Source organism: Kogia breviceps, chromosome 10, assembly GCF_026419965.1.
Source record: "Kogia breviceps isolate mKogBre1 chromosome 10, mKogBre1 haplotype 1, whole genome shotgun sequence".
NCBI classification, from domain to species: Eukaryota; Metazoa; Chordata; class Mammalia; order Artiodactyla; family Physeteridae; genus Kogia; species Kogia breviceps.
In genome coordinates this window covers 95,346,971-95,372,562 of record NC_081319.1, presented here as the reverse complement: position 1 = coordinate 95,372,562, position 25,592 = coordinate 95,346,971, and the positions used below count along the sequence as shown (strand labels likewise).

At 43.6% G+C, this 25,592-nt stretch overlaps 1 protein-coding gene across 1 annotated transcript; it reads left to right on the top strand.

The window, feature by feature from the left end:
- The first annotated feature begins 4,797 nt into the window (after positions 1–4,797).
- Positions 4,798–25,397, top strand: MYLIP (myosin regulatory light chain interacting protein). Its single transcript, XM_059076499.2, has 7 exons — positions 4,798–5,121; positions 6,219–6,409; positions 18,262–18,447; positions 19,762–19,959; positions 20,508–20,672; positions 21,648–22,068; positions 23,825–25,397. Exons 1-7 carry the CDS (start codon positions 5,035–5,037, stop codon positions 23,912–23,914), a joined length of 1,338 nt encoding a protein of 445 aa, XP_058932482.1. The 5' UTR covers positions 4,798–5,034; the 3' UTR covers positions 23,915–25,397.
- Positions 25,398–25,592: the final 195 nt, after the last annotated feature.

The window sequence follows — 25,592 nt, the reverse complement described above, 5'->3', positions numbered from 1 at the left end:
AGATATTTCTATTGCTTAAGCCACCCAATTTATGGTATTTTGTTACAGTAGCCTGAGCTAACTAAAACACTGAACAAAATGAAAAACCAGATCCTCCAAGGTGGAAAATAAGAAGTAAACATTCCATATATATAGGCAGGTGGACTTCTCACCTTTCTCTAGAATTACTCCTTGTAATTACTATTATTGCCACCATACTGTCCCAAGAGTGGTTCTATATAATTTAAAACTCAGATGCACGTGAGATCCTGAGGTCATTCCCACCATATTCTGTACAAAGCTAAGACAGGGCTGGGCTGTTTGGACAAGTTTTTCAGATGATTACGTGATAACCAAGGGCAATTACATAAGAACTAAGGTCAGCACAAGACCTGGTTTGCTCTCTGGGCTTCATAGTGCCCATCTAGGCCTAACTCTTGGTGGGCACCAGATTCACACCAACCACTGGGGTGCATGTGCTCAGACTCTTCTTCTCCTGGAAGTCTGGGCTTTAGGAAGGGCAGCATCTTTTGCTTGAGCCAACCTGAGAAATTCCCACAACCCCCACCTAATGACTGCTGTGTCCCTGGGCTCTGGTAGCTAAAATGGCTCTGATGGAGGGCTAGGGTCTGAGGTTCAGATCCATCAAAGCACATAGGGAGAGACACGGTTGCTTTCCCTCACCCATGGATGCAGATGGCTTCTTGTCCAACCTCTCCCAGGAATGCCACTTAATATGTTCCAGAGTTTGTAACACGGGCATTGCCTATTCTCTCTCCATTCCTTCTTTGACTCTTCAGACAGCCAACTTTCGAAATGAGATGCTCTGCTTTGATGGTAGGCCAACATCCAATTAAACTACTCCTGAATTTCACAGGTCTAACATTTCAAATGAGAGATTTCTGCTCACTCCACGCAGTTTAACACACTTGTGCCCGATGAAACATTGCTGATAGAATAATTAGCTTGAACAATGTGTGAAAGCCAAGGGACAGCGTTTTAGGCAGTCGCTAACTGTTCTTCCCTCTATGCTCTTACAAATGAACGTTTGAGAGGTAAAGAGGGAAAAGGGCCTTTCCTTTGACCCAGCACAGGATTTCTGCAGTGGTGTGTGCAGTGTTTAGAGAGGAATGCACATGGAGAGGTATCCAGCCAGCCAGATCAGACTCCATTTGCAGCCAGATGACCATCCCATCTTATCCTACAAATATTATCTGGTGCTCAGTCTTGAGCCCTCATATATGAGAGAGTAAAAGTGTGGAGTCTGGGTGTATTTGAACAGCCACTTAAGCTATGGTTTCTATTTTTAAAATCTACCTTCATGCAACTGATCCTTTTACTTTGCTGGTTAATTTTAATGCTATCTTTCAAAGGTGATAGCTAATCCAGAGCATAAGATAGCAGACACAAGTAACACGTAGCACCTCTCTGGCTAATCCATAACTGCCAGTCACAGCTCAATCCAATATAGTTACCACCTCCAGGCCTGGGTGTGCAGGCTTATTTTGGAGCTAGACCCAGCTGAGGCTTGAAACTGGCTCCAGGCGTTTCCTAGCATTACCAGACAGTGGGATCCTCTAGGAAGCAATTCTACTGTGGGCTTTCTATTCCCGAACCAGGTCTTTGAACATAATCTGCTTTCTCACCCAGTAACCAGCAAACTCAGCCTTCTCATTCCTAACTAACCTGTCTCTCCATATCTCTACTCAAGGAAGAAATTAGGAAAGAAAGAGAAAGACAAGGAAGAGAGAGGTAGATTAGGGTCTCCTATTTCCTGTATAGGCTAAGAGAAGCCAGTATTCCTTTTCTTCTTGGTCATCATGATTTCTATCCCCTCCCCAAGTGCCATTTTTTCCTATTTTTAGCATTGTTTTGTTTTAAGAAATCCTTCTCCTCTTCAGTCTTATCTGGTGATTCAATTTCAAAAACAACTGGAATCTTTACCAACCATCCCATAGCCAAAGCATAATCTGGGCTTGTATTAAGAAACATGCCTGGTAAAATCCCAAACCTTTGGTGTTTGGTTGTTTTGGTTTTGGTTTTTGATTTTTGTTCTTGGCCAATCAATATGTCTCCCTTTCCATTCATTTTCATGCCTAGTCCCTGCTGACTCTGTGAGCTCCCCAAATTTGTGTACTAAATTCCCTTTTGCTTAAATTAGCCAACTTTTGGTTAGTAGGCGTTGGCTAAGCCAGCTTAGTTGCTCAGTAAACAAAAATGTTAACCAATACACTTGGCCTCTGTCTTGCCCCTCACCTCTTCTCCCGGATCTAAAATTTCTAGAGATTAAACATAGATTAGATAACAATTATCCAAATGTTATCTCCCAGATAAATTTACCAGATCAGTAAACTGAAATTAAGTGAATGAGGAACAAGAGCTGATACAAGGCGGGACTATTTCAGCAGCGCAATATCATGAGGTGTATTCTTTTCTTTAAAGTGTTATTGTTAACTTTATTCTTTTTCCAGTTTTATTGAGATGTAATTGACATATAACATTGTATAAGTTTAAGGTCTACAACATAGTCACTTGATATATGATATATGTATATATTGTGAAATTATTTCCACAATAGTTTAGTTAACATCCATCACCTCACATAGTTACAATTTTTTTCTTGTGATGAGAACTTTTAAGATCTACTCTCTTAGCAACTTTCAAATATACAATACAATATAACAATAGATGTCATGCTATATACTACATCATCAGAACTTATCTTATAATTGGAAAGGTGTACCACCTCCCACCCCTAAATATTGTTAGCTTATATCGTAATATTTAAGTTACAGGATATAAAGGGGGAGAGTGCACGTCACCCAAGTATTTTGCTTCCTTTTTTGGGGAAAGGGTTACTGCATTTTTGGTTTTATGCAGATTGGTTGTATCATGTTAGGCAGAACTATGACCTTGTTCTTGTCTTTATTTGGAGATTAAGGAGATTTATATGGGTGCCAAGTTGACAAGGGCTGGACACATGATGGCCCATTTTATGTGTCAACCTGGGTAGGCCACAATGCCCAGATATTTGCTCAAACATCACATGTCTCAGTGAAGGGTTTTTTTTAGTTGAGATTAACATTTAAATCAGTGGACTTTGAGTAAAGCAGGTTATCTTCCATAATGTGAGTGGGTCTCATCCAGTCAGTTGAAGGTCTTAAGAGAACAAGGCTGAGGTCTTCAAGGAAGAGGGAAATCTGCCTCTAGACTGCCTTCAGACAGTCTGCTGCAGCATCAACTATTTCCTGGGTCTCCAGCCTGCAGACCTGCTAGTGTTGGAGGGTCTCCCGATGAGGCAGGGGGTGGCTGTGGCTCACTGTGGGGACAGGGACGCTGGCAGCGGAGGCTCTGGGAAGTGCACCTTGGCGTGAGCCCTCCCAGAGTCTGCCATTAGCCCCACCAGAGAACCCAGGTAGGCTACACTGTTGGGTTACCTCAGGCCAAACAACCTCACGAGGTGTATTCTTAAAAGACACAAAGAAAGATGTGAGTGCGCATGCCCGTCTGCAACACTGGTGGTCAGGACTTGGTTTTGTTTTAGCCAGAGTCGGCTTTAGTGAAAGATTATTGGAGGATCCTAACCAGTAGTCTTCTGCTCTAATATCCTTCTTCCTTCTTCAGAAATGAAGACAACCAGGACAGAGATAATTGGAACTTCGGGAAACGGATAAGGACAGAAGTCACAGGCAGGCAGTGACAGAGCTGACGTTACAGGTTTCCTTATATATATCATGTACCGGGTCATTCAAGTGCTTTTATGACCATTATCTCTGCTGCTCTTCACAGCAATGCTGGGGAAAGGCGGGGCAGAGATTGTGGTCTCCATGTGACTGCTGAAACACTGAGCTGCAGAGAGATGAAGTCAGTTTTCAACGGTCCAAAGCTGAAACCCACATCTCTGGCTTTGCCTATAAAGAAACCAGAGGTAGGCTGAGTAACGCGTTGACTAAGAGAAACAAGTGGTAAATGAGGGAAGACTTGTAGACCTTCAATTATTAATACCTTCTATTGAGATTCCGAGATAAGTCCGTTACTCTGAAGGTGGGGATAACACCTAGTTGCCTGAGAGAAGGGACGGGCATTGGAGCAGGGGCTCCATTAATGTTTAATCAAAAATGAGCTAAGACGTGAGATAGGATGGACAACCTGAGAGAGGGCCTTACTGCCGTACGGTGTTTTGATTCAGCACAACGGGTAAATAGAAGCCTTTGGAGAGGTTCATAGAGAAACCACTAGATCAAGCTGCCTGGCTTACTGAACGACAGCAAAAACTTTTATACTTATATCTTGTTTTCTCAATGACGAGGTCTAAAAGAACAAAAATTCCGCCTTCCTACAGCCCATTGAGGCAAACCCCAGGGAAATCATCATTTTCTTTTCAGGCTTTAGGGTTGTTCTCTTTGCTATCTGCTTTCACCACGACGACCACCACCCCGCCCCCCAAACGCGCTACTGGAGCGACCCAAGGCTTCTGAAGAACAGCGGTAGCTTGGAGGCGTTTAATCACTGTAAATTCAAACCCGGCAGAAAAGCGACCCCACGTGGGAGCCCCGGGCGGTCGCTGGCTTGGAGCAGCGTCTCCCAGCGAGCAGAGGTAGCAAGCGCGTTCCGGGGCCTGCCTCCTTGCGCAGCGCTCAGCTCCCGCGAGCTACCACCTCCCCGGCGGCCGGGGGAACTCAGCCGGCTCTGGGAAGTCGGGTGGCGGCCGAGCGGCCGCTGCTATTGGCTGGTCGGGCGGCGGCGGAGGGGCGGGGCCCCCGTGATTGGCAGGGGCCCCAGCCGAAGGGGGCGGGGCCGCTATATCAGAGAAGTCCCCGCTGCGGCGCAGGCAGTCGGGCTGCTGGAGTGCGGCGCCGCCGCGGGAGCCGGAGAGCCAGCTGGCGGGAGGGCTGGAGAGGGGGTGGCGGGGAGGGCGCGGCGGCTGCGGAGCGCAGGGCAGTGGTCTTCAGGGCTTCAGCCTCCCGAGGGCCAGCCTCGCCGAGCCCGGAGCTGGGTCTGAACCCTGCGCACACCAAAGACGAGGCGGCTGTGGCGGCAGCGGCGGCCCCAGCCATGCTGTGCTATGTGACGAGGCCGGACGCGGTGCTGATGGAGGTGGAGGTGGAGGCGAAAGCCAACGGCGAGGACTGCCTCAACCAGGTGAGGACCAGGGTCCAGGCGCGGGGTCCAGGCCGGTTCCCCAAGGCCGAGGGGCCTCGCTGTGGCGCCGGGACGCGCCGCTTGCCGGGGGCCGGCGGCGCAGCGGCGACGGCGGGGTTAGTGCGCCCCAGGCGCCCGGCCTGCGCCCCCTCCTCCACGAGGCCGTGGGGCGCGCGGCCCCTTCGTGGCGCGCCGGGGGCGCGTGGTGGGGTGGGGGTGGAGGGCGCGGGGGACGCGCAGCGGGCCTGCCCCCTTGCCCCCCAGCCCGGGACTTTCCCGGAAGAAGGCGGCCCAGCACACCTGCCTCAGGTGTGTGAATGATGCCTCCTGTCGGGTCCCCGCGGGGCCTGGCAGCTCCACCTGCGTCCCGGGATGAGGTGGCTGGAGGCGGTCGCAGGTCCCTCGGGTTGCTTGGCAGACAAGCAGTGCCCTTGTCTCTTGATGCTTCTCAAATGGAGAAGCATTTCCTATGCACCTCCTTGCATCTCCCCATTCGCGGGGGAGGAGAGGACGGTAGGTTTGGGTCGTGGACTCCTCGGTTGTCTTTAAGCACGCGTTTCCTTAGGAGTGAGGAGGAACGGTTCCAAACAGTGCATAGTGGTGTGGCAGAAAATTTGATCTCAAGTGAAACGCTGTGCCCTCCAACCCCCTCGACCCGAGATGTTTGGAAAACCTCCTGCAAAGCTTAGCTGACACTTGTGGCGTGTTTCCTCAATGTGTTTGCTTTTTTGGAGTCCAGATGGTTAAAATTGTCCAGATAATAAGCTGCCAAATCAGCTGTGCAGATTGTGCTAGTGGAGGGAATTCCAGTGATTGGAATAAGAAGGAAAATACCCCGTGGATTCCCATCCTCAGCCTTTCTGGAAGGCTACATTTTGAGAACTCCTTTTTCTGCCTCTATACTACATCTAGTGGTTTCGCATCACTGGAGCCTTAGAACTCTGTTGTTTTAGCTGACAAGGGGAATTGTAACACCGTTGTTGAACTTTGTTGTTTTTAATGGAATAGGCAGGAATCTTAGACCCAGATGGAGTCTTTGGGTTTGCTTTGACCAAATGGACCGCTGCTCATCTGCGCTGCATTCATTTTTGTTTTAGGTGTGCAGGCGATTGGGAATTATAGAAGTTGATTATTTTGGACTGCAGTTTACGGGTAGCAAAGGTGAAAGTTTATGGCTAAATCTGAGAAATCGGATCTCCCAGCAGATGGATGGGCTAGCCCCTTACCGGCTTAAACTGAGAGTCAAGTTCTTCGTGGAGCCTCATCTCATCTTACAGGAGCAGACTAGGTAAAGTGACGCTAAAATAAACCAATGTCAACTAGACCTTTGATTCCATTTAGGAAGGGCCACTGCACCTTCCCAGAGATGTTCACAGGCAAATTTGTTTTGATACAGAGTGAGTTGGTTATAACTTAGAAGTTTTCCATAGCACAGTTCTTTTGTTGAGGTGAAAAGAGAGCTGCATAATTGGCCTGGGGTACATTTTCCAACTCTTCTGGTGTTTTTCTTATTTTTATTGACAATGGGAGAGTAAGGATGAATTCTTACAAACACTTGAGATCAGTGCCACAACGCAAAAAAATTAAAAAATAATTAAAGAAAGAAAGAAAGAAAAAAGACCTAACTGACTTCCTGATAGCAGCATCTACTGCCCGATAGTAACCTCTGTCCCAGCAGTGTTACTACAGGTCATTGCAGACTGCTCTAACAGAAAGCAGGAAACAGTTCCTCTTGGGTTACTTAAACTTGGTCAACTTCTTCAGCCTAGTGTCAAGTTACAGTGTTTAGCAAAGAGCTCTGTCCGAATTTTAAAAGTTTTTCAGTTTCTTGAAAACTTAGTCAGAAAACTCTTTTAAGGCCAGTAGTAATCAAACGTTACCCCACAGATAGGTTATACATGATAGTTGAGTTCAGATTGTTAATTTTATCTCTTCTAGAAGCCACCAGTAGTGGTAGACAATTGGAGCATGTGGTTTCCTTTTTCAAACAGAAAATGGATTCTCCCCTGGACTGGCTGTAATACTTTTCTCAAGGATGAGCCAAGCTAGGAAAGTGGTGTTTAATATTTACTGCTGAAATTCAGGAGACCTAAATCCTATAGTGGCATGTAAAAAAAAAAAAAAAAGAAAAAAGAAAGAAAAAGGGAACTGACTACTTTTAAACACAGTAAACTTTGGATCTTAGTTCTAATGTTTTTCATAATCCTTTGGATTGGAAATTTGCCATGCGCATAAAATGAGTGTGAGAATTGTGAGTAATGATGAATGAGCCATATCCTTTAAGAGTTTTTAACATGTCATTTTTTGGTTGTTTACCAAAGGACGTATAGACACATATTTTGAAATACTATTTATTTGAATTTGAAATCTCTCCTTTGCCTTTTTATGGAGCTTTAAATGGTGAGAGAAGTGTTCAGTTTTGTATCTGAGGGAAGCTAGTATATTGAATTCTTAGTGCTCCTGAAAATGTGTTGCAAAATATTCAAGTGATTTCATGTTTAAGGATGTTTTAGCTGTCTATATGAATCAGGATAGGTTGGGTTTTTTATTTTTTTTAACTTAAAGCGGATTTGTGAATGCTTCCACTTTGCACTTCAGTGTGATAACTTGCAGTTGAGTAAGAGAAAATAATACACATATATATAAAACAACATCTTGGAATTTTCATCGTGTAGCTTTATCATTATTTTGCAGTTATTTCAGGGCCTCCAGATTCAAATCTATTTTGATGACACAGATTTATTTTTTAAATCTGCAGAAGCTTGGAGGACCAAGTACATCATTTAAACAATGACTGGGGGACTTCCCTGGCGGTCCAGTGGTTAAGACTTCCCCTTCCAATGCAAGGGGTGCTGCTTTGATCCCTGGTCGGGGAGCTTAGATCCCACATGCCTCGCAGCCAAAAAACCAAAACATAAAACAGAAGCAATATTGTAAAAGCTTCAATAAAGACTTAAAAAAATGGTCCATATCAAAAAAATCTTTAAAAAAAACAAATGGCTGCAGTCATAATATAATATGTACATCTGTATTATAAATGCTTTACAGATTTTACAGTTTGCTACTTAGTCTTTACCTGTGCTTTCTTGTAATAGAGTTAATAACTATTATCAACTCCCTTCTATTCATGCAAGAAATAGAAACATTTTATGAATTAGACTTGGAATCAAATTTCCTACTTTATTGACTCCATTGACTTTGACTCGAGATTCATGTCTAATAGCACTCAAAGATTGCACATACCTAGTTCGACTAGGTAATTTTAATTGATTTTCATTCCTTTTGAAATCATACTGAAAAATTCATGTGATTTTGACTTTAAAAATATTGGTGTATTTTACTTGTTTTTGTGGGGTTGTCTGAAATAAATACAGAATTTTAAGAAAATGCCACCTAAAGTTTATATAGCATTCTGCTTTAATAACTAGATAAAGTGAGTTGTAATTAGCATTGTACCTTTTCATTAGGATCAGTAGTTGTGCTGGGTCGAATTTAGTTACAATTAGCATTGTGTTTATGGGCATGATACTACAGAACAGAAATACTTATTTTGCCTAATATTATGTTATCAAGATAAAGCTGGTTGATAAACTTTTTGATATTTAATCATTTGTTATAAAATATTTATATAAAATGCCATGAAAATAAAATAGATCTGTTTACATAGTGAGTAAGCTCAGCTTTGCCAGTCCAGTTATGAGAGGTGATATTTTACCAGCTCTTCGTCAAGTCATGAGATCAAGCCATAAGTCATTTCCATTTAATACACGGAAAGTGTCTGGACAGTTTATTAAATGGTGCTGAAATATCCTAGCCAAGTTGTCTCTGTGGACAATTAAAGCAGCCTGCTCACAGTAGAGCTGGCCTGACTGGGGGCAGTTAATATATTAGTTTGCATTAGATTAGGGAAGCTGCTGTGAGAATGACAGGCAGGAAGGCCCGTCTGTAAGAGGAGAGTTCTAGGGGCAAAAGGCAGAAGCCCCTGCGTTCTAGGGCCAGCTCAGCAGTCTGCCACCAGCATGTACAGCCTTCCAAGACTTGAGCCCAACTGAAAACCCTGAAAGAGATTCTTTAAATCCCTTCTAGCAGTAGATTTTTTTTTTCTTGGCTTCTGCTTCCTCTCCATATTATTTTCCTAATGCTTTTTCTAAATACATTTCTCTGAAGAGAGAAAAAATATATCCAATGTCTGCTTAGATTGGTAGATAGAGTTAGTCTGGCCTCTGATGTGGCCTAATTTTAGATTTGATTCTTTACCTGGATTATTATGTTTGCTCTGGAATGGGGAATTCTGGAAAGCAACCAGAGAGTTTTGTTTAGACTCAGCTGGCACCTTTCAGAGATTGGCAACAGCAGGTGTTTTCAGCAGATGTTTGCCATGCTATGGATTAAAAGGAAAAGTGAAATTAATATATTCTGGAAGTAGATCTGAAATCATAATCATCTTTGAAATTATTACCTTTCAAAGGCTTTCGGTTATTCACAGCAATTCAGACCAGATTTTGTCAACATTTTCAAAACCAGAGATTAGAGAATTATATGCTTCGTCTTCAGGGATGGTAATTATACCATCCATTCCCAATAAAATCTTTCTGTTTCTCCTGACTGCCACATTTTAGCAGAGCTCTGTGTTCTTTGCTAGAGGCACCCTGCTTGGTTAAGACTCACCAACACCTGAATCCTCTATCCCAGAAACCAGTCCCAATACAGGGGCTCCGTGAGTGCTGAACTACATGTTCATGGAAATGCTATAATCCTGAACGTTGCATCTCATTAGGATCTTAAAAGTTGCGTGCAGTGATGCGTTTGACTTCAGACCCCAGCTCACTCATCACTCCCCGGGCAAACCTTCTCCAGGCGTGCTCAGGAGACTAAACTCTCCCAAGACATCGTGTAGCTTTCCTTTATAGCATTTAATGAGTGTGTAACACTCCATTTACTTATGTGACAGTTTGCTTATTGTCAGCCGCTCTAATAATCTAAATTCCATTAAGCAAGGAGCTGATCAACCTTGTATACCCAGAATCTAGCAAGTGCTTGGTGTGTAAATATTTGTTGAATCAATGAATTAAGAACTTGGAAATTAAAAAAAAAAAAATGGGGGCTTCCCTGGTGGCGCAGTGGTTGAGAGTCCGCCTGCCGATGCAGGGGACGCGGGTTCGTGCCCCGGTCCGGGAAGATCCCACGTGCCGCGGAGCAGCTGGGCCCGTGAGCCGTGGCTGCTGCGCCTGCGCGTCCGGAGCCTGTGCTCCGCAACGGGAGAGGCCACAGCAGTGAGAGGCCCGCGTACCGCAAAAAAAATAAAATAAAATAAAAATGGGGTTAACTGATACTGTAATAATATAAATTTTCTTATAGGTATTGAAATGTTTGCCAGTTTGCTTCTATAACCTGAAAAGTTTGAGAATGTCTAAAAGAAATCTCACCACTAAATGTTTTGTAGTGATTTTTCTCAGTTAAGACTTTGCTCAGTGCTTGGCATTCTTCTGTTTGTTTGCTTCCTTCCTTCCTTCGCCCCCTCTACCTCATTCCAAGCCGGTTGTTCATTGTGGTTGTTAGTTCTTATCTAGAATGAACTACCATGCTCCTGGACCTTTTATGAAGTTCAGATAATTTTCAAGCCGCAGGCTCACTTTATCTAATTTCAACCAATCTGTAGGTCCTGACTACTTATTATACTCAATTTTTCCGTTTCTCAACAAATATTACTTAGACACGTGAAAATCGAAGGAAGACGGCATCCCTGAAACCCACAAAGCAAGTGCCACATGCAAACTATAGGCAGGTGGGGGTGATAATCTTAAATCAGTACCCAGCTGAATCACATTGACCCTAGCCAGTGCCTGTAATCACGTTCAAAGTCTTATAAAACATCATCACGCATCGCAGCGAAGAGTAGCCCCCGCTCACCGCAACTAGAGAAAAGCCAGCGAGCAGCAACGAAGACCCAACGCAGCCAAAAATAAAATAAATTTAATAAATTTAAAACAGAAAAGATTGTCACGATGGTAAAGGTTGATTACAGAATTTACCTTTGTGTGATTCAGGATGGGTAAATTCCATAGGATGCATTGCAGGAGTATTATGTTCTTCATATCAAGTACATGCCTAAGAGTGGAATGACACATTCTCTCTTTTTTTTTTTTTGTATGCCCAAATACAACATAGGTCCCAGGAAAGTAAAAAATGGTAAAGACAGACGTGTACATTATTTCCAAAGAAAGTATTAATTACATTTCTGAATTCTTATTTATCTTTTAAGTTTTTCTTTCTGTTCGGAGGATGGGGTGTTTGTGGTGGTATATGGTTATTTTAGCCACAGACCTCCCACCTGGGCCCCTTCAGTCTCTTTCTGAATTTCTGATACTTATATATATGTATGAAATATCAGAGAACATTGAGAAATTGATTTTTATGTAACCAAAATGAACTGTTCATTTTGAATGTCATTATAAATAAAATTTGAATATTTAGATGGCACAAAGGGCAGATTCAGGGTGACCAGTGGGGACAGTTTCCAGGTTTATGTATTCTCTGAGTCGTGTACCACTACAGCCCGATCCCAGACCTCTTCTGGACCTGATAGCCCTCCACACTAATCTAAATTGTTGAGAAAGAGATTGTAGTTAATGCTCTTAAACTACAAGATGCCCGGACTGTTGTTTGCCTAGGGACAGCTATCTACTGTGAGTAATCATATTTGTTAGAAGTCCAGATTTTATGCTTCCAAGTGTTTTTCTGCTGTGAGTTGTAACCACTTTTGAAATTAGGAATTTCCCTCACCTGTACCCTCCTTATATTTTAACTGCCTTGGAGCCTTGCCTTGGAGCCTGAGGAGAAAGCAAATTTATCAGTGATTCCCATTTTGCATTTTGGGCTTTGAGAAGGATTTCCTTAAATCTGAATAGAGACCTGACTCGGTAATTATTGGCTGTGACAGGTTTCTCAATTGCACGCCTTCCATGAAGTGTGGTAGATGTGATGGTTGATTTTAGGTGTGGCTCTTCATTTGAATTCTGAACCTTGACCCTAGGGATTTTTACTGGTGTTCTTTTCTCAACCTCTTACTATGAAAAATTTCAAATGTACGGATAAGTTGAAAATTTTTACAGTGAACACCCAATACCTAGATCCTACTATTAACAGTTTAATATACTTGCCTTATCACATATTTATTCACTTAATGATCCCTCTATCCATCCATCAGTCTATTTTTTCATGCTTTTCAAAATAAGTTGTGAGTACACATCCCCCTAAATACTTCAGTATGCATATCACTAACTAGAACTCAGTATTTGCCTACAGTTCTTTTTTCTTCTTTTTTTTTTTTTTTAAATTTATTTTAATTTATTTATTTTTGGCTGTGTTGGGTCTTCGTTTCTGTGCGAGGGCTTTCTCTAGTTGTGGCAAGCGGGGGCCACTCTTCATTGCAGTGCGCGGGCCTCTCACTGTCATGGCCTCTCTTGTTGTGGAGCACAGGCTCCAGACGCACAGGCTCGGTAGTTGTGGCTCATGGACTCAGTTGCTCCGTGGCATGTGGGATCTTCCCAGACCAGGTCTCGAACCCATGTCCCCTTCATTGGCAGGCAGATTCTCAACCACTGCGCCACCAGGGAAGCCCTTTTCTTCTTTTGATACAAAATTTATATATGATGAAATGCCTAAATCGTAATATACCACTTAATGAGTTTTGGCAAATGGATGTACCTGTTTAAACAAAACCCTTAGCAAGTATTACCATCACTCCAGTAAGTTCTCTCATGCCTCTCTGCAGTCGTTCCCGCCACCCCACAACCAGGTTGTATGTTTTTCCAGCATAGTTTAGTGATGCCTGTTCTCCTTCATGTCAGTGGAATCGCACAGTATGTACTCTTTTGTGTCTGGCTCCTTTTGTTCATCATAAATGTTTTGAGACCCATCATCATGTTGTATATATACATCAGTGGCTTGTTCCTGTTTATTGTTGGATAGTATTCCACTGTAGGAACGTACTGCTGTTTGTTTATGCATACTCCTATTGATGAACACCTGTTTTCCAGCTATCGTGAATAAAGCTGCTATGTACGTTCAAGCACAAGTCTTTTTTTGTAGACATGTGTTTTCATTTCTCTTGAGTAAATAAGAATAGAAGAGCTGGGTCATAGAGGAGGTAATTGTTTAGCTTATAAGTAACTGCCAGACCTTTTCCCGAAGCAACTGTACCATTCTGTACTCCTGTCAACAATGGACAGGGGACCAGTGCCAGGTTTCAGGTGGGTTTATAGTGGTAGCACATTGTGGTTTCAATTTCTATATCTCTGTTGATTAATGACACTTTCATGTGCTTATTGGCCTTTTGTACATCTTTTGCAAAGTATCTATTCAAGTCACTGGCATTTTTTTTATGTTGTTGTTGTTGTTTACAGTACGCGGGCCTCTGACTGTTGTGGCCTCTCCCGTTGCGGAGCACAGGCTCCGGACGCGCAGGCTCAGCGGCCATGGCTCACAGGCCCAGCCGCTCCGTGGCATGTGGGATCTTCTGGACTGGGGCATGAACCCGTGTCCCCTGCATCAGCAGGTGGACTCGCAACCACTGCGCCACCAGGGAAGCCCTGTTGTCTTTATTTTTGAGCTGCACAAATTCTTAATATATACTAGTCCTTTGTCAGATATATGTTTTATAAGTGTTTTTTTTTCCCTGTGGTTTGCCTGTGTTTTTGATGCCTTTTGATGAGTAGAAGTTTTTAACCTTGGTGAAGTCTCATTTATCCACTTTTTTCTTTTACGGTTTTTGCTGACTGCATCCTGAGGAGCCTACCTCCAAGTCATGAAGATACTCTCCTATGTTTTGTTCTAAAAGGGTCACAGTTTTAGCTTTTATATTTAGGCCTGTGATCTGTCTTGAACTGATTTTTGTTTCACTGGAATTGAAGATACAAAACAAACCTATAGCAATTCTGTTGTGACTTGATATTTTTAAAATATAACTTGGCAGTTAGAGCTTGTGGTTTAATGACGCATTGGACTAAGGCCAGCATACGGGTGATCTCAGTGGGTGTCTCGCTCTGTGAGGGACAAACCAGCCATTACAATGGAGGGCCAAGTTCAGTCAGTCTCTTGGGGAGAAATTCAGTTCAGTATATTAGGACTGGAGACTTTTTAAAAATAGCTACTTAGCCATTTTCGAGATGTTTTAGGTTAGTTACTTAATTTTGAGTTTAATAGTAAATGTGGAGATAGTTGTTTTATATTTGTATCATGAAAAGCTCTTCAAAATTATGTAACTGGGAAGATAACTGGAGGGCAGTAATTGAGAGTAACTGTGATCAGCAGATCGACAAGTCCCGATTGGTTTGCAGAGATTTCTGCTTTGATTATTAGATGATTTCTTTATGAGACAAGCCAGGGTTTAGAGGAGAGTGCTCTGATTACAGTCCTCTAAAGATAAATGACCTAACTTCATTCCGTAAAGCTATGGAAAGGAATTCATTTTAAACATAGAGGAAATCTGAAGTACATACTCTGAAACAAAAATTTATTAAGGATATGTGACTCTTTTTTAAATTAAAATATGACATATCCTTATATTTAACCCCCCCTCCCTTTTTAAAGTCTTCCCTAATGCTGCAGCAAGTGTGAATTCGTTAAATGCAAAGACATGAGTTAGCTAGAATGTTTCACTTTGGGGCTCCAAACCCCATCCATATATTGAAAGTATCCGTTTTCTTAGTAACTGGGTAAAGCTTGAAGAATCATGAATTTCAAGGTGCAACCAAAAGGATGTTTAGAAAATGAGCGACATATTCATAGACATTTGCTTAAGACAAAGAAATCATTTTTTCCAAAGGCTTTCTTTCTGTTTATGATTCTAGCATGTAGCCTAAATTGAATTAGATAGGCCAACCACCTTTGATCTTTAGTTAAAAAAAAAAAAAATTCACCGCAGGCCTGACTTCTTTGACCACATCTGCTTATTTTGATATTATTGGTAACTTTTAACCACTTTACCAAAAGGCAGGGGGGGAAATCCATGAGCCAGACAGTTACAGGCCAGATGGTTCGAGAGAAAATAATAGGAGAAAATAGTTGACTGAAAACCACCCCTAATTATTGAGCCATCACTGGATTCCTTGTGGAAATGTTTCTGCATGCCCTGCCATTCTCTCTCTTCGAAAGAGCACATTAAATAGAGTCTGCTGATGGCCTGCCACCCCTGTGACCTTTGCTGACACCGCTGCATGTGTTCCTCTCCTGGAGAGCATAAACTTATCACCCAAGAGCCAGTTTGTAGCCAGAGTTATTTCGATAGGATACATTCCTTCACACCAAAAGGCTGCACCTTCCATCGAAACAGGAGCCATCAGATATATTCACCCTGGGACCCCAGCATAGGGCTTGGCACAGTGGTGATGTGTGGCAAATTTGTTGACTTGAAATGAAACGTTTGCTTTATAGCCATGAAACGGCAAAATGCAGGAAGGGCCCTACCAGAAAGTTTCTGTAAACGATAAGGAGGAGGATTTTTGTACTTACAGGGTGTCGACCGCAATGCAGCCTAGAATGTGGAGTATGTTGAAAAGGCTATTGTCCCCCACCTCCTTTTTAAAAATTCTGACTCAACAGACCGAGAAAGGATCACATTACTCTCAGGCTGCTGACCACCTGTTAATATTTTGTTACTGCTTCTTCTTTGCCTTTGATTTTGGCAGCTGTCTGTCCAGAAGTCGTTATGGATAGTTTGGAATAGGAAATTGGATCAATTTTGAAACTCTTCTTTGCAGGCTAAACTAGTCTCTAACTTAATACTTAGGAAATAAGTTAAAAGACACTTTCACATAAGCAGTAATTAAATTGAGAAGACTTAGTTTGGGTGAAACCCTTAAAATCTTTCAGCACATACTTCTTTAATGAAAGTATATATTTAGGTTTGGGGGTTGATACCCTTAAAATCTTTCAGCACATACTTTCTTCTTTAATGGAAGTATATATTTAGGTTTTTGTTCCCTACTAACATGTCCACTGATGAATGCAGAGACAGAGGTACCTTAACCAAGATGACGTTTACCAAACAGTCCTCTAAAAAGCCTTCTGAGGGCTGAAGCAGTGTTGTAACACCAAGATTTTAAGGAACGGCTAGACCTCAGCCCTCAGCTATTTTAAAACAAGTTATTTTTGTAGTTATTTCTTTGCCCCAGTACGGACCCCCTTCTCAGTTTAGCAGTATGTCAGAAATACTTTAAAGACAAGCAGATGTTTGGGTTAATAAAAACCATGCTTATCTTCTTCCAGTGCTATTATGCTTTCTTACTGTGATTTCTTCATAGGGGGCTTTGAATAAAGAAAAAACTGCAGTGTTTGGCAGAGTCTGATCATTTTAAACATTTCTTTATTATTAAAGAAGGCAAAAAATGTTGAATTTAAACATTTCTTAAAGGAGGATTAATGGCTCTTGTCAGCCTGAAGTTTTGAGACTCTCAACAGAGCCCCCCCTTGTATCTCTAGCCTCAAGTTCCCTTGCCTCCTGTTTTTGCATTGTTCACGTTATCCCTTCTACCTGGATGTCAGACACAAGGCTAGCATATAAATAAAAGCATCTCAAGGACTGGAATAAGGGTATCCAGCTGAAGGGGGGAATTTAGGAACCCTGTTCAGAGCTTTACAATGATGATCATAATTCCTTTGTTAACAGAAGGAATAGTATGGCATTTCAGCATGTTTGAGAGGCTGTATTGAGTCATCAGAGGAAGGTTATACATTTGCCAGAGACAAATTTCATAATCCAGGCCAGTCTGCCTATGACAGTTTAGATACTCTGTTCAGAATCTTAGGCAACACGGATTGGCAGGCAACAATATCTGAAGTTTTCCAGGATTTCTAATTCTCACATACCTTTTGGTAAATGTAGAATACAGTGTTGTATACAATTAGGACAGGCTCAGATGGAATGAAACTAGGATAGGCATATCAGCTAGTTGCAGACAGCGTGTAGTTTTACATACATTTATAGAACTCTCTGATGTTAGAGGCACTTAGGAAGTCAGCTTAGGTGCAGCTAAATGTACTAGAGGTTAGAACATGTCAAATATTATAATAGAGGAATAAATCGTTTGCATGTGATATAGACAAAAGGGTATCCCAGTGCGGGGACAGGAGGAGTGGCCTTCAGGAGAGAGGGAACAGCAAGACCAGAGACGTGGGGACGTGAATATGCTTGGTTTTTCCAGAAGGAGGAATTGTCCCTTTCCTGGGGCATAGTGGCTGGAGGGAATGACCGGAGATGTGGCTGGAAATCTGGGGCCAGATGTGGAGGAACCCTGGGTTCACGCTGACCGTGTGCATCCTTGGCAAACAATGGGGACCCTTTGAGGGATTCTGAGCAGAGAAATAGCAAGTTTATATCCGAAGCAAGCAGCTTGGAAGATGGAGTCACAGCGTCTAGAAGAGAGATCAGCTTAGAGGACATTGTAAATTCTCTGACAGTTGAGAGCTGCAAGTAGGGTAGAGGAGGTAAAAATGGGCAAAACGGAACTGGATTTAAGGAGTTTTCAGAGACAGAAGGAAGATGAAGAGTCAGAAGTGAGTCTGTGGTAAAAATAACAAATCAGTCTCTGGTTTCCACTGGGAGAAAAAGTGGGCTTGGGGAGGAAGTTTGGCTTTGAAGAAGGTGAAATTGGGCTACTGAAGACCATCCAGTGGAGACGTCTGTTAGCACTTGGATATTTGAATATGATCTTTAGGAGAGAAGTTGGGGTTAAAACTAGAGATTTGAGGATCATTTGAATAAAGGTGAGGCTCTTAAGATAAAAATTACACATCAGGATAAAGTTTTCCTGATTAAGATAATTTCTTTGAAAAAGTGTAATGCAGAAGCATGTATATAATTATTTTACATTTTGTAACTTGAATGTTACTGAGCTTGTCATGGTTAGACTTGTTTTGTTTGGGTTAAGACTTTTTGTTTCAGAGAAACTTCATCCTTAGACTTATTTTGCCTTACTACTCATGATAAAAAAAAAAAGTCTGTAACTGTAAGCCTTTTTAAGGTAGCTTTCTTCCTTGCTCTCTTTCCCTTACTTAAATGGGATTATGAGATTGCTAAGCAGTTGGGTCTGATACCAAGTTAGTCCCCCAGCATAACCTCACTCTCACATTGCTTTGCAGGCATATCTTTTTCTTGCATATCAAGGAGGCCCTCCTGGCGGGCCACCTCCAGTGTTCACCAGAGCAAGCAGTGGAACTCAGGGCCCTCCTGGCCCAGACCAAGTTTGGGGACTATAATCAGAACACGGCCAAGTACAGCTCTGAGGAGCTGTGTGCCAAGGAGCTCTCCAGTGCCACCTTGAACAGGTGAGGCCGCGGTTCAGGCTCATGTTTATTGTCATAGATGTAGCAAATTCATGAGAGTTTCCCGAAGAAAATCGAACTCTGATAGATACAGGTGATTTGTGAGGTTGAGACTAGACCATTGCCCAGTATAACCAACTATTTTCAAAAGAGTCTTAGCCTTTTCTTTGAGAAACTTACAAACACCAAACATAATCCACACAAATAAATGCCCTTATACAAAATACTATTTAACAGGAATTGTAAAATCTCTGACCTTTGAAGAATGCACATCTCTTAAAACATCTGTCATGTTGATCGGCACTTTCTTCATCCCAGCAAGGATTAAACCAAGAGACCTAACAAAGATGTCTTAATATCTATTCCTGGGTAACAGGTTTGCCCCCCAAAAACTCAGTGGCTTAAAACAACAACATCATCTCACAGTTCTCTGGGTCAGGAATCTGGCCGTGGCCCGGTTGGGTTCTCTGGCTCCAGATCTTTCAGGAGGCTGCAGTCAAGCTGCTGGTGGGGTTCAGTCTCATCTGAAGGCTCAGATGAGGGAGGGATCTGCTTCCAGTTTGGCTCAGGTGGCTTGTTGGCTGGCCTGTGCCTTCACCACGGCGGCCTCTTCGGGGGTGGGGGGAGGGGCGGGGGGCTGTTTGATGACGTGGTGACTGGCTTTCCCAAGGACGAGCAGTTGAGTCAGAGCAAGAGCAAGTACCCAGGACGGATTCAAAGTCTCTTTATAACTTAATCTCAGAAGTGAGTGACAGCACATCGCTTTGGCTGTATTCTGTACATTAGAAGCAAGTCATTACTCCAGCGTACACGCAAGTGAAGGAAGTTACACGAGGGCATGGATACCAGGAGGTGGGGACCTTTAAAGAAGGTATTGGAGGCTCTCCGCCCCAATAGATAAAATAGATCCTGCATTTTTCAGTTGCAAATGACCTAATCAATCCCATATGATGCTATATTATAATGAAGCTTAGAAAGCAAATCTAGACAAATGGCATGAGACGTTGCTACGTATAAATTTCTTATGTATATTTTTAGAGATTTTCCATAGTTCTTTTAATTCACCCCCGTCTGGCATCCCCAATAGTTTTTTCTCCTAATTATTTAATAGTTGAGATCTTGAACAGTGTCTTAAAAGTATTTTACAATAAGTTTGCTAAATAAATGAAGTATCAATAGAATATAGCTTTGAGCTTTTGTGATTCATAAATGACAGTGTCAGTATAATTCACTAGTAAAAATGATAACCGATGTATCTCGGAAGACTGCATCAGTTAATCTCTCTGTACGCCTCTCTGCCCTTTTGATGTCTTGCAGCATTGTGGCAAAGCATAAGGAGTTGGAGGGGACCAGCCAGGCTTCGGCTGAATACCAAGTTTTGCAGATCGTGTCGGCCATGGAAAACTACGGCACAGAATGGCATTCTGTGAGGGACAGCGAGGGCCAGAAACTGCTCATTGGGGTCGGACCGGAAGGAATCTCAATCTGTAAAGACGACTTCAGCCCAATTAATAGGTAACCCAAGTCTTAAATGTTTGTTTAGACCTACGTGTGTGTGTACGTACTTTCGTAGCTCTGATGGTGAGAATAGGAAACGGAGAGGGATTTACTAGACAGTCAGCCTTTAGGAATAATGTGTTTCGTCTTGGGTAGGTACATTCATTTTATTCAGGCCTTGATAACCATTCCAATATTTTTTTAAAATACAGGCTCAAGTGTACTGATGTGACAGAGTCACTAGTTTTCAAATGTCATCCACGGCTATAAAAATCTCATTTCACACACACACACACTCACACACACACTCACACACACTCTCACACACACACACACACACACACACACACACACTCTCACACTCACTCCAAAACTTGCTCCAGTGCTCCTCTCCAACTTCTTTTCAAAGAGCCCCTATGCCTAGGGAGCAGAGTGCTTATCTGATGGTCCCAGGCAGAGTGTCTGGCTTTATGGCTGGGCCCTGAGCACATGGGAACCCTGCAGAAGCACACACACGGTGACCCGTCTCCCCTGGGCTTGCTCACTTTTCTCTTCCCACCTTTCAGGATCGCTTACCCTGTCGTGCAGATGGCTACCCAGTCAGGGAAGAACGTGTACCTCACCATCACCAAGGAGTCTGGGAACAGCATCGTGCTCTTGTTCAAGATGATCAGCACCAGGGCAGCCAGCGGGCTCTACCGAGCCATCACCGAGACGCATGCTTTTTACAGGCACGTACCCCTGTGCACCCCGTAACCCCAGCGTCTGCCACAATGCTGAGGTTTCCAGGTGACAGCAAGGCTCCTTTGGTTCTTGGTATCACTGTGTCAGTGAAGCTTGTACAGAGCTTAAGAAATCGGCTGTTTTCTAACCCTTCATTTCTACTGTAGCAGTGGGGTCCTTCGCAACATCATCCTGCTTTACCCTCAGGATATGTGCATCTGTGTGTGTGTGCGTGTGTGTGCGCGTGCGTGTGTGTGTGCGCGCGCAGGGGGAGAGAGCGTGAGATGCATGGATTCGCTCTACTGATTATCTCTTAGCCCGTTTCCTCTGAGCTCCCCCTCCCCGAGGTGACTGAGCGGTGGGGCCTGTTCAGCCGCTGCTTTTGCCCTTTTACTGCAGGATGACCCTAGTCGTCTCTCCTTCCGGGGAGAGCTGCTACCCTGAATCCTCACTGTGTAGTGAGGACGTCTCGATAACTGTATTGATAGCCTTATTTCCAAGGGTGCTTTAAAGTAGACTTGTGATTTGACTCAAATATTTGGAAAGTTTTTTAAAAGCTAAGAAGTTTAATTGGCAGGTAACCAACCCTTTTTTTATGTTAAAGTAGACACACACATTGTGGAGCAGAATGGAAAATTGGTAGAAATTTTTAACATAAAACCAAGACTACAAAGAAAAATTTCCTTTTTCTTGCCATAAGCTGCTTTGGACTGTAGTTCTGTCCCTGGGGGTGGAGGTGCCCTCTGCTTCACAGCTGCCTGATCAGGGGTCCTTCCTTTGGAGACACTAGAGAAGCATAGAGGTAGAATCATTGAAATACCTGACACCTATGAAACTGGAAGAATTCATTTTCAGGCACGCAAACAAGCATATTTAATGTCTGCTCCCACGAGCATCCTTATTCACAGCAGTGTTTAAGGTCTGGCTCGTGGGGACACCCAGGCCTGTCAGTGCTGAGGTGGGTGTTCCATCTCTGTCTGTAGGTGCGACACGGTGACCAGTGCCGTCATGATGCAGTACAGCCGAGACCTGAAGGGCCACTTGGCTTCTCTGTTTCTGAACGAAAACATCAACCTGGGCAAGAAGTATGTCTTCGATATTAAAAGAACCTCCAAGGAGGCGTATGACCACGCCAGGAGGGCTCTGTACAACGCGGGTGTGGTGGATCTCGTGCCGAGAAGTGACCCCAGTCCCCCAAACTCTCCCCTGAAGTCTTCGGAGGGCGGCATGAGCTGCGGCAGCTGCGAGGGCCTCGGCTGCCAGCAGACCCGGGCCCTCCAGGAGAAGCTGCGCAAGCTCAAGGAGGCCATGCTGTGCGTGCTGTGCTGCGAGGGTGAGATCGACTCAGCCTTCTGCCCCTGCGGCCACACTGTGTGCTGCGAGGGCTGCGCTGCCCAGCTCCAGGTGAGGATCTTTCCAGCTCCAGGTGAGGGGGATTTCTAGCTCCAGGTGAGGGTCCTCCGGCTCCAGGTGGAGGTCCTCCCGGTTCCAGGTGAGGGGTCCTCCTGGCTCCAGGTGAGGGGGCGTTTCCAGCTCCAGGTGAGTGTCCTCCCGGCCCCAGGTGAGGGTCCTCCTGGCTCCAGGTGAGGGGTCAGCCAGCTGGCATGGGTCAGGTGCTGCCTTGTGGAGGCACAGATGGAGAATGTCCATCTCCATCCAGAGGGTCTTTGTATCTGTGACTTGGAAGGTGCTGCCCTTTGGAAACAGTTTGGATTAGCACACTCTTTTCAACAATGTAATTACTCGGGCTTCCCTGGTGCCACAGTGGTTGAGAGTCCGCCTGCCGATGCAGGGGACGCAGGCTCGTGCCCCGGTCCGGGAAGATCCCACATGCCGCGGAGCAGCTGGGCCCGTGAGCCATGGCCGCTGAGCCTGCGCGTCCGGAGCCTGTGCTCCGCAACGGGAGAGGCCACAGCAGTGAGAGGCCCACATACCGCAAAAAAAAAACACAAAAATACCCAATGTAATTACTAAATCACAGGCTTCTTTCAAGTCCTGGATACGAGGTTCAGATTCACAAGGTGCCACATCTAGTTAGTGGCTGAGCCGGGCACTGGAATCCAGGCCTCCTGGGGGCTGGTCACCTCCTTCTCTTCCCTTTCATGTTGTCTCTGCTTCTTGACACTTCGGAGGATGGTCTTTTTTACTTACTTGTATTATTTGGGAAAGAATTCTTAGAGTTTTGAGTGATAGTTAACTCTCAGTTATCCATGGGTGGGTTGTTGCCTAACTTTCTGTGATTAATTTCCTTTTAGTACTGCCTATGCCTCTTAGGTCCCCTTGGATTAGCTCTCACTTAGCAAGTCAAACTAATTTTAGTATTAGTAGAAAAAATAAAAGCACCTCTTACATAGTATCTTTTTCTTTCTTGCACCTTGCATTTCCTTTTACAATATTTTCAGTTTGTTTTCATTTCCCACAACTGTCGGCTGACTGTCACTGTAATTTTATGTAAAATTAGCCCTAAATAACATATAGTCCCTCAGAAGCTGCTAATTTCAGAACTATTTTTAGGGCTACATATGAGCCAAGAGGATGCCCAGGTCCTTCCTTAGAGTAGATCACGCTCCTAAGACAAGTTATTTCCCCAGGAGTGGTCGTGGATTTGCCTTTTTTCATCCACATAGTCTGATTCTCATGCCTGAGGCTCCCCGTGTGGCTGAGGAAGGGACATGCTTCCTGGGAGGCCAGCCAGGGGTGTGGAGCTGTGACCTGTCACTAGGAGCAGCCGTGCTCACTGGCCACGTGGCGTCCCCCAGTGATGCGCCCTGAGCCAGCTGAGCCAAGGATACAGTCTCCGGGAGGGTCTCCTGCATCCTTGCCTCAGACTTCATAATCAGCCCATGTAGGGACCACAGCCTCATTGCACAGCAAGAAGTCTTCAGTAATCACTTTACTCACGGTGCCTTGTTTAGAGTTTGACTGAAAACCCGATTAATTTCATTCATTTATACTTTTTCCTAGTATTTATTTTTAATCCTTTGTCAAGTATAAAATGTCAGACTTGTTAGAAAACAAAGATCTCTCCCAGTGGAAAGCTAGAAATAATTGTGACCACAACGTATTTAGAAAAAGCACTGTAATAGGTACCACGGGTGAACAGTGAAGACACAGATCCTTGGAAGTGTCCTAACCCATACTGTCGGCTTCTCTTTTCCAGTCCTGTCCTGTCTGCAGGTCACGGGTGGACCACGTCCAGCACGTCTACCTGCCGACCCACACCAGTCTTCTCAACCTGACTGTGATCTGATCTGCTGTGCTCTTACCAGACATGCCACGTCTCCATGAACTGCACTGGTATAAACTATAAACATGATAGATTGTGGAGAGAATAAATACTCCAACGCCCATCTGCCATGCAACGTTTAGAGGGGGGAAAAAAAAAAAAAAAGGAAGAATAGAAACAGTATGACTACTCCTCACCACCAAAATGTACCATGCGTAGAATCAGCACCTCCGGGTTGGTGACCAGGAAGAGCTCTGGGACCCAGCCACATTCCTTGGACTTTTCTTCTTTTTTATGATCAAGTAAAGAAATCAGGAAGATCTTTGACGTCAGTTAAGTGGCAGCATAGCCCAAAAGTGAGTACCTTTTAGAAAATGATGTTTAAGTCTCCTTAACGTATCCCAAGGTAAGTTTCCTACCTGCAGCCAATTTTGTAAGAATTCATTTTAAGGATTTACTTGGTTCTTTTTGTACGGGTCACAGAGCTCTGGACATTTTTAATAGGAAAATTTTTCTTAAAGAGATAGTTGTCATTTTAATGTCATTTCTGTTTTTCTAACTGGTTCAAGAAAGCTTGGGAGGCAAACATATTTAAAAATCGATTCGGGGACTTTTTTAGAGTGGACACAAAGTTGTCAGATTTAAACCAGTCTGACCGGTGGAAAACAGATCACTCCATGTGGATGGTTTCCCATTCTTTCCCCCTCCCCCTCTCCTTACCCTGTCCCCAAGCCTTTCAATTATAAAATGCTACCAGTCTGGTTAGACGATTTCTGTGGAGTAGTCAGCACTCCTTGGGCCTCTTGAGTTGGTGGAATATTTTAAGATTGAAAAGGGAGCGCATGTTCCTTGCAAGGAAGAGCATTGCTCGCTGAGATGAAGCTTCGCCGTGTACAAAGTACGGGTGGTCCGTGAGTTCTCCGACGCACCCTGCTCCAGCTTCAGCCGGTGGGGTTGCTTTTGCTTGAGCCATCAAGCCTTTTACAGCCTTATCGTAGGTATCCTAGATATTGTAAGCTTTTTTTTGGTAGTAAGTGCTTAAGTATTAACTTTTTGTTGTCCCTCTGTATGTTTTAGAGGGGTTTCGGGGTTTTTTGTTTCTATATTCTTAATCATGTTTTCCACTCCCATTTGGGCATTTTGGAACCTGGTCAGCTTGTTGGTTTTCTAGGATGTCTGGAACCTGGATGACCTTATTGGGTGCAATACTAGCTAAGTTAAAGCTAGAAACCTACACTGTCACTTTACTGAGATTTCTGAGTATACTTTTCATATTGCCTTAATGTAGCAGTAAATGTGTTTATGCATTTGTTTCTTTGCACAGACATTTTGTCAGATATTAAAACTCTACTTTTTTATGGCACATATTAGCATATAAGCCTTTATTCCAAGAGGTATTTATTTTTTCACTTGTAAAAAAAATAATGTTTCACATATAAAGAACTCTGTTATATCTTAAAGGATTTCTGTCTTTTATATTCAGGATAATAAAGATGTTAAAGCAAACACGGGTGTTTGTATCTTCCCAGTTATTGTCATTTAAGCCAGATTTTATTCATTTAATAGAGCATGGGTAACGTCATGGTTGGCATCTAACGCGGTCCTTCGTGGAAAGTTTGAAAATGTTTAAGGTATTGGCTCTAATCGAGGCGACTGTTTACCCAGTTACTCATTCATCTATGTTTTCTGGTTTATAGGACTG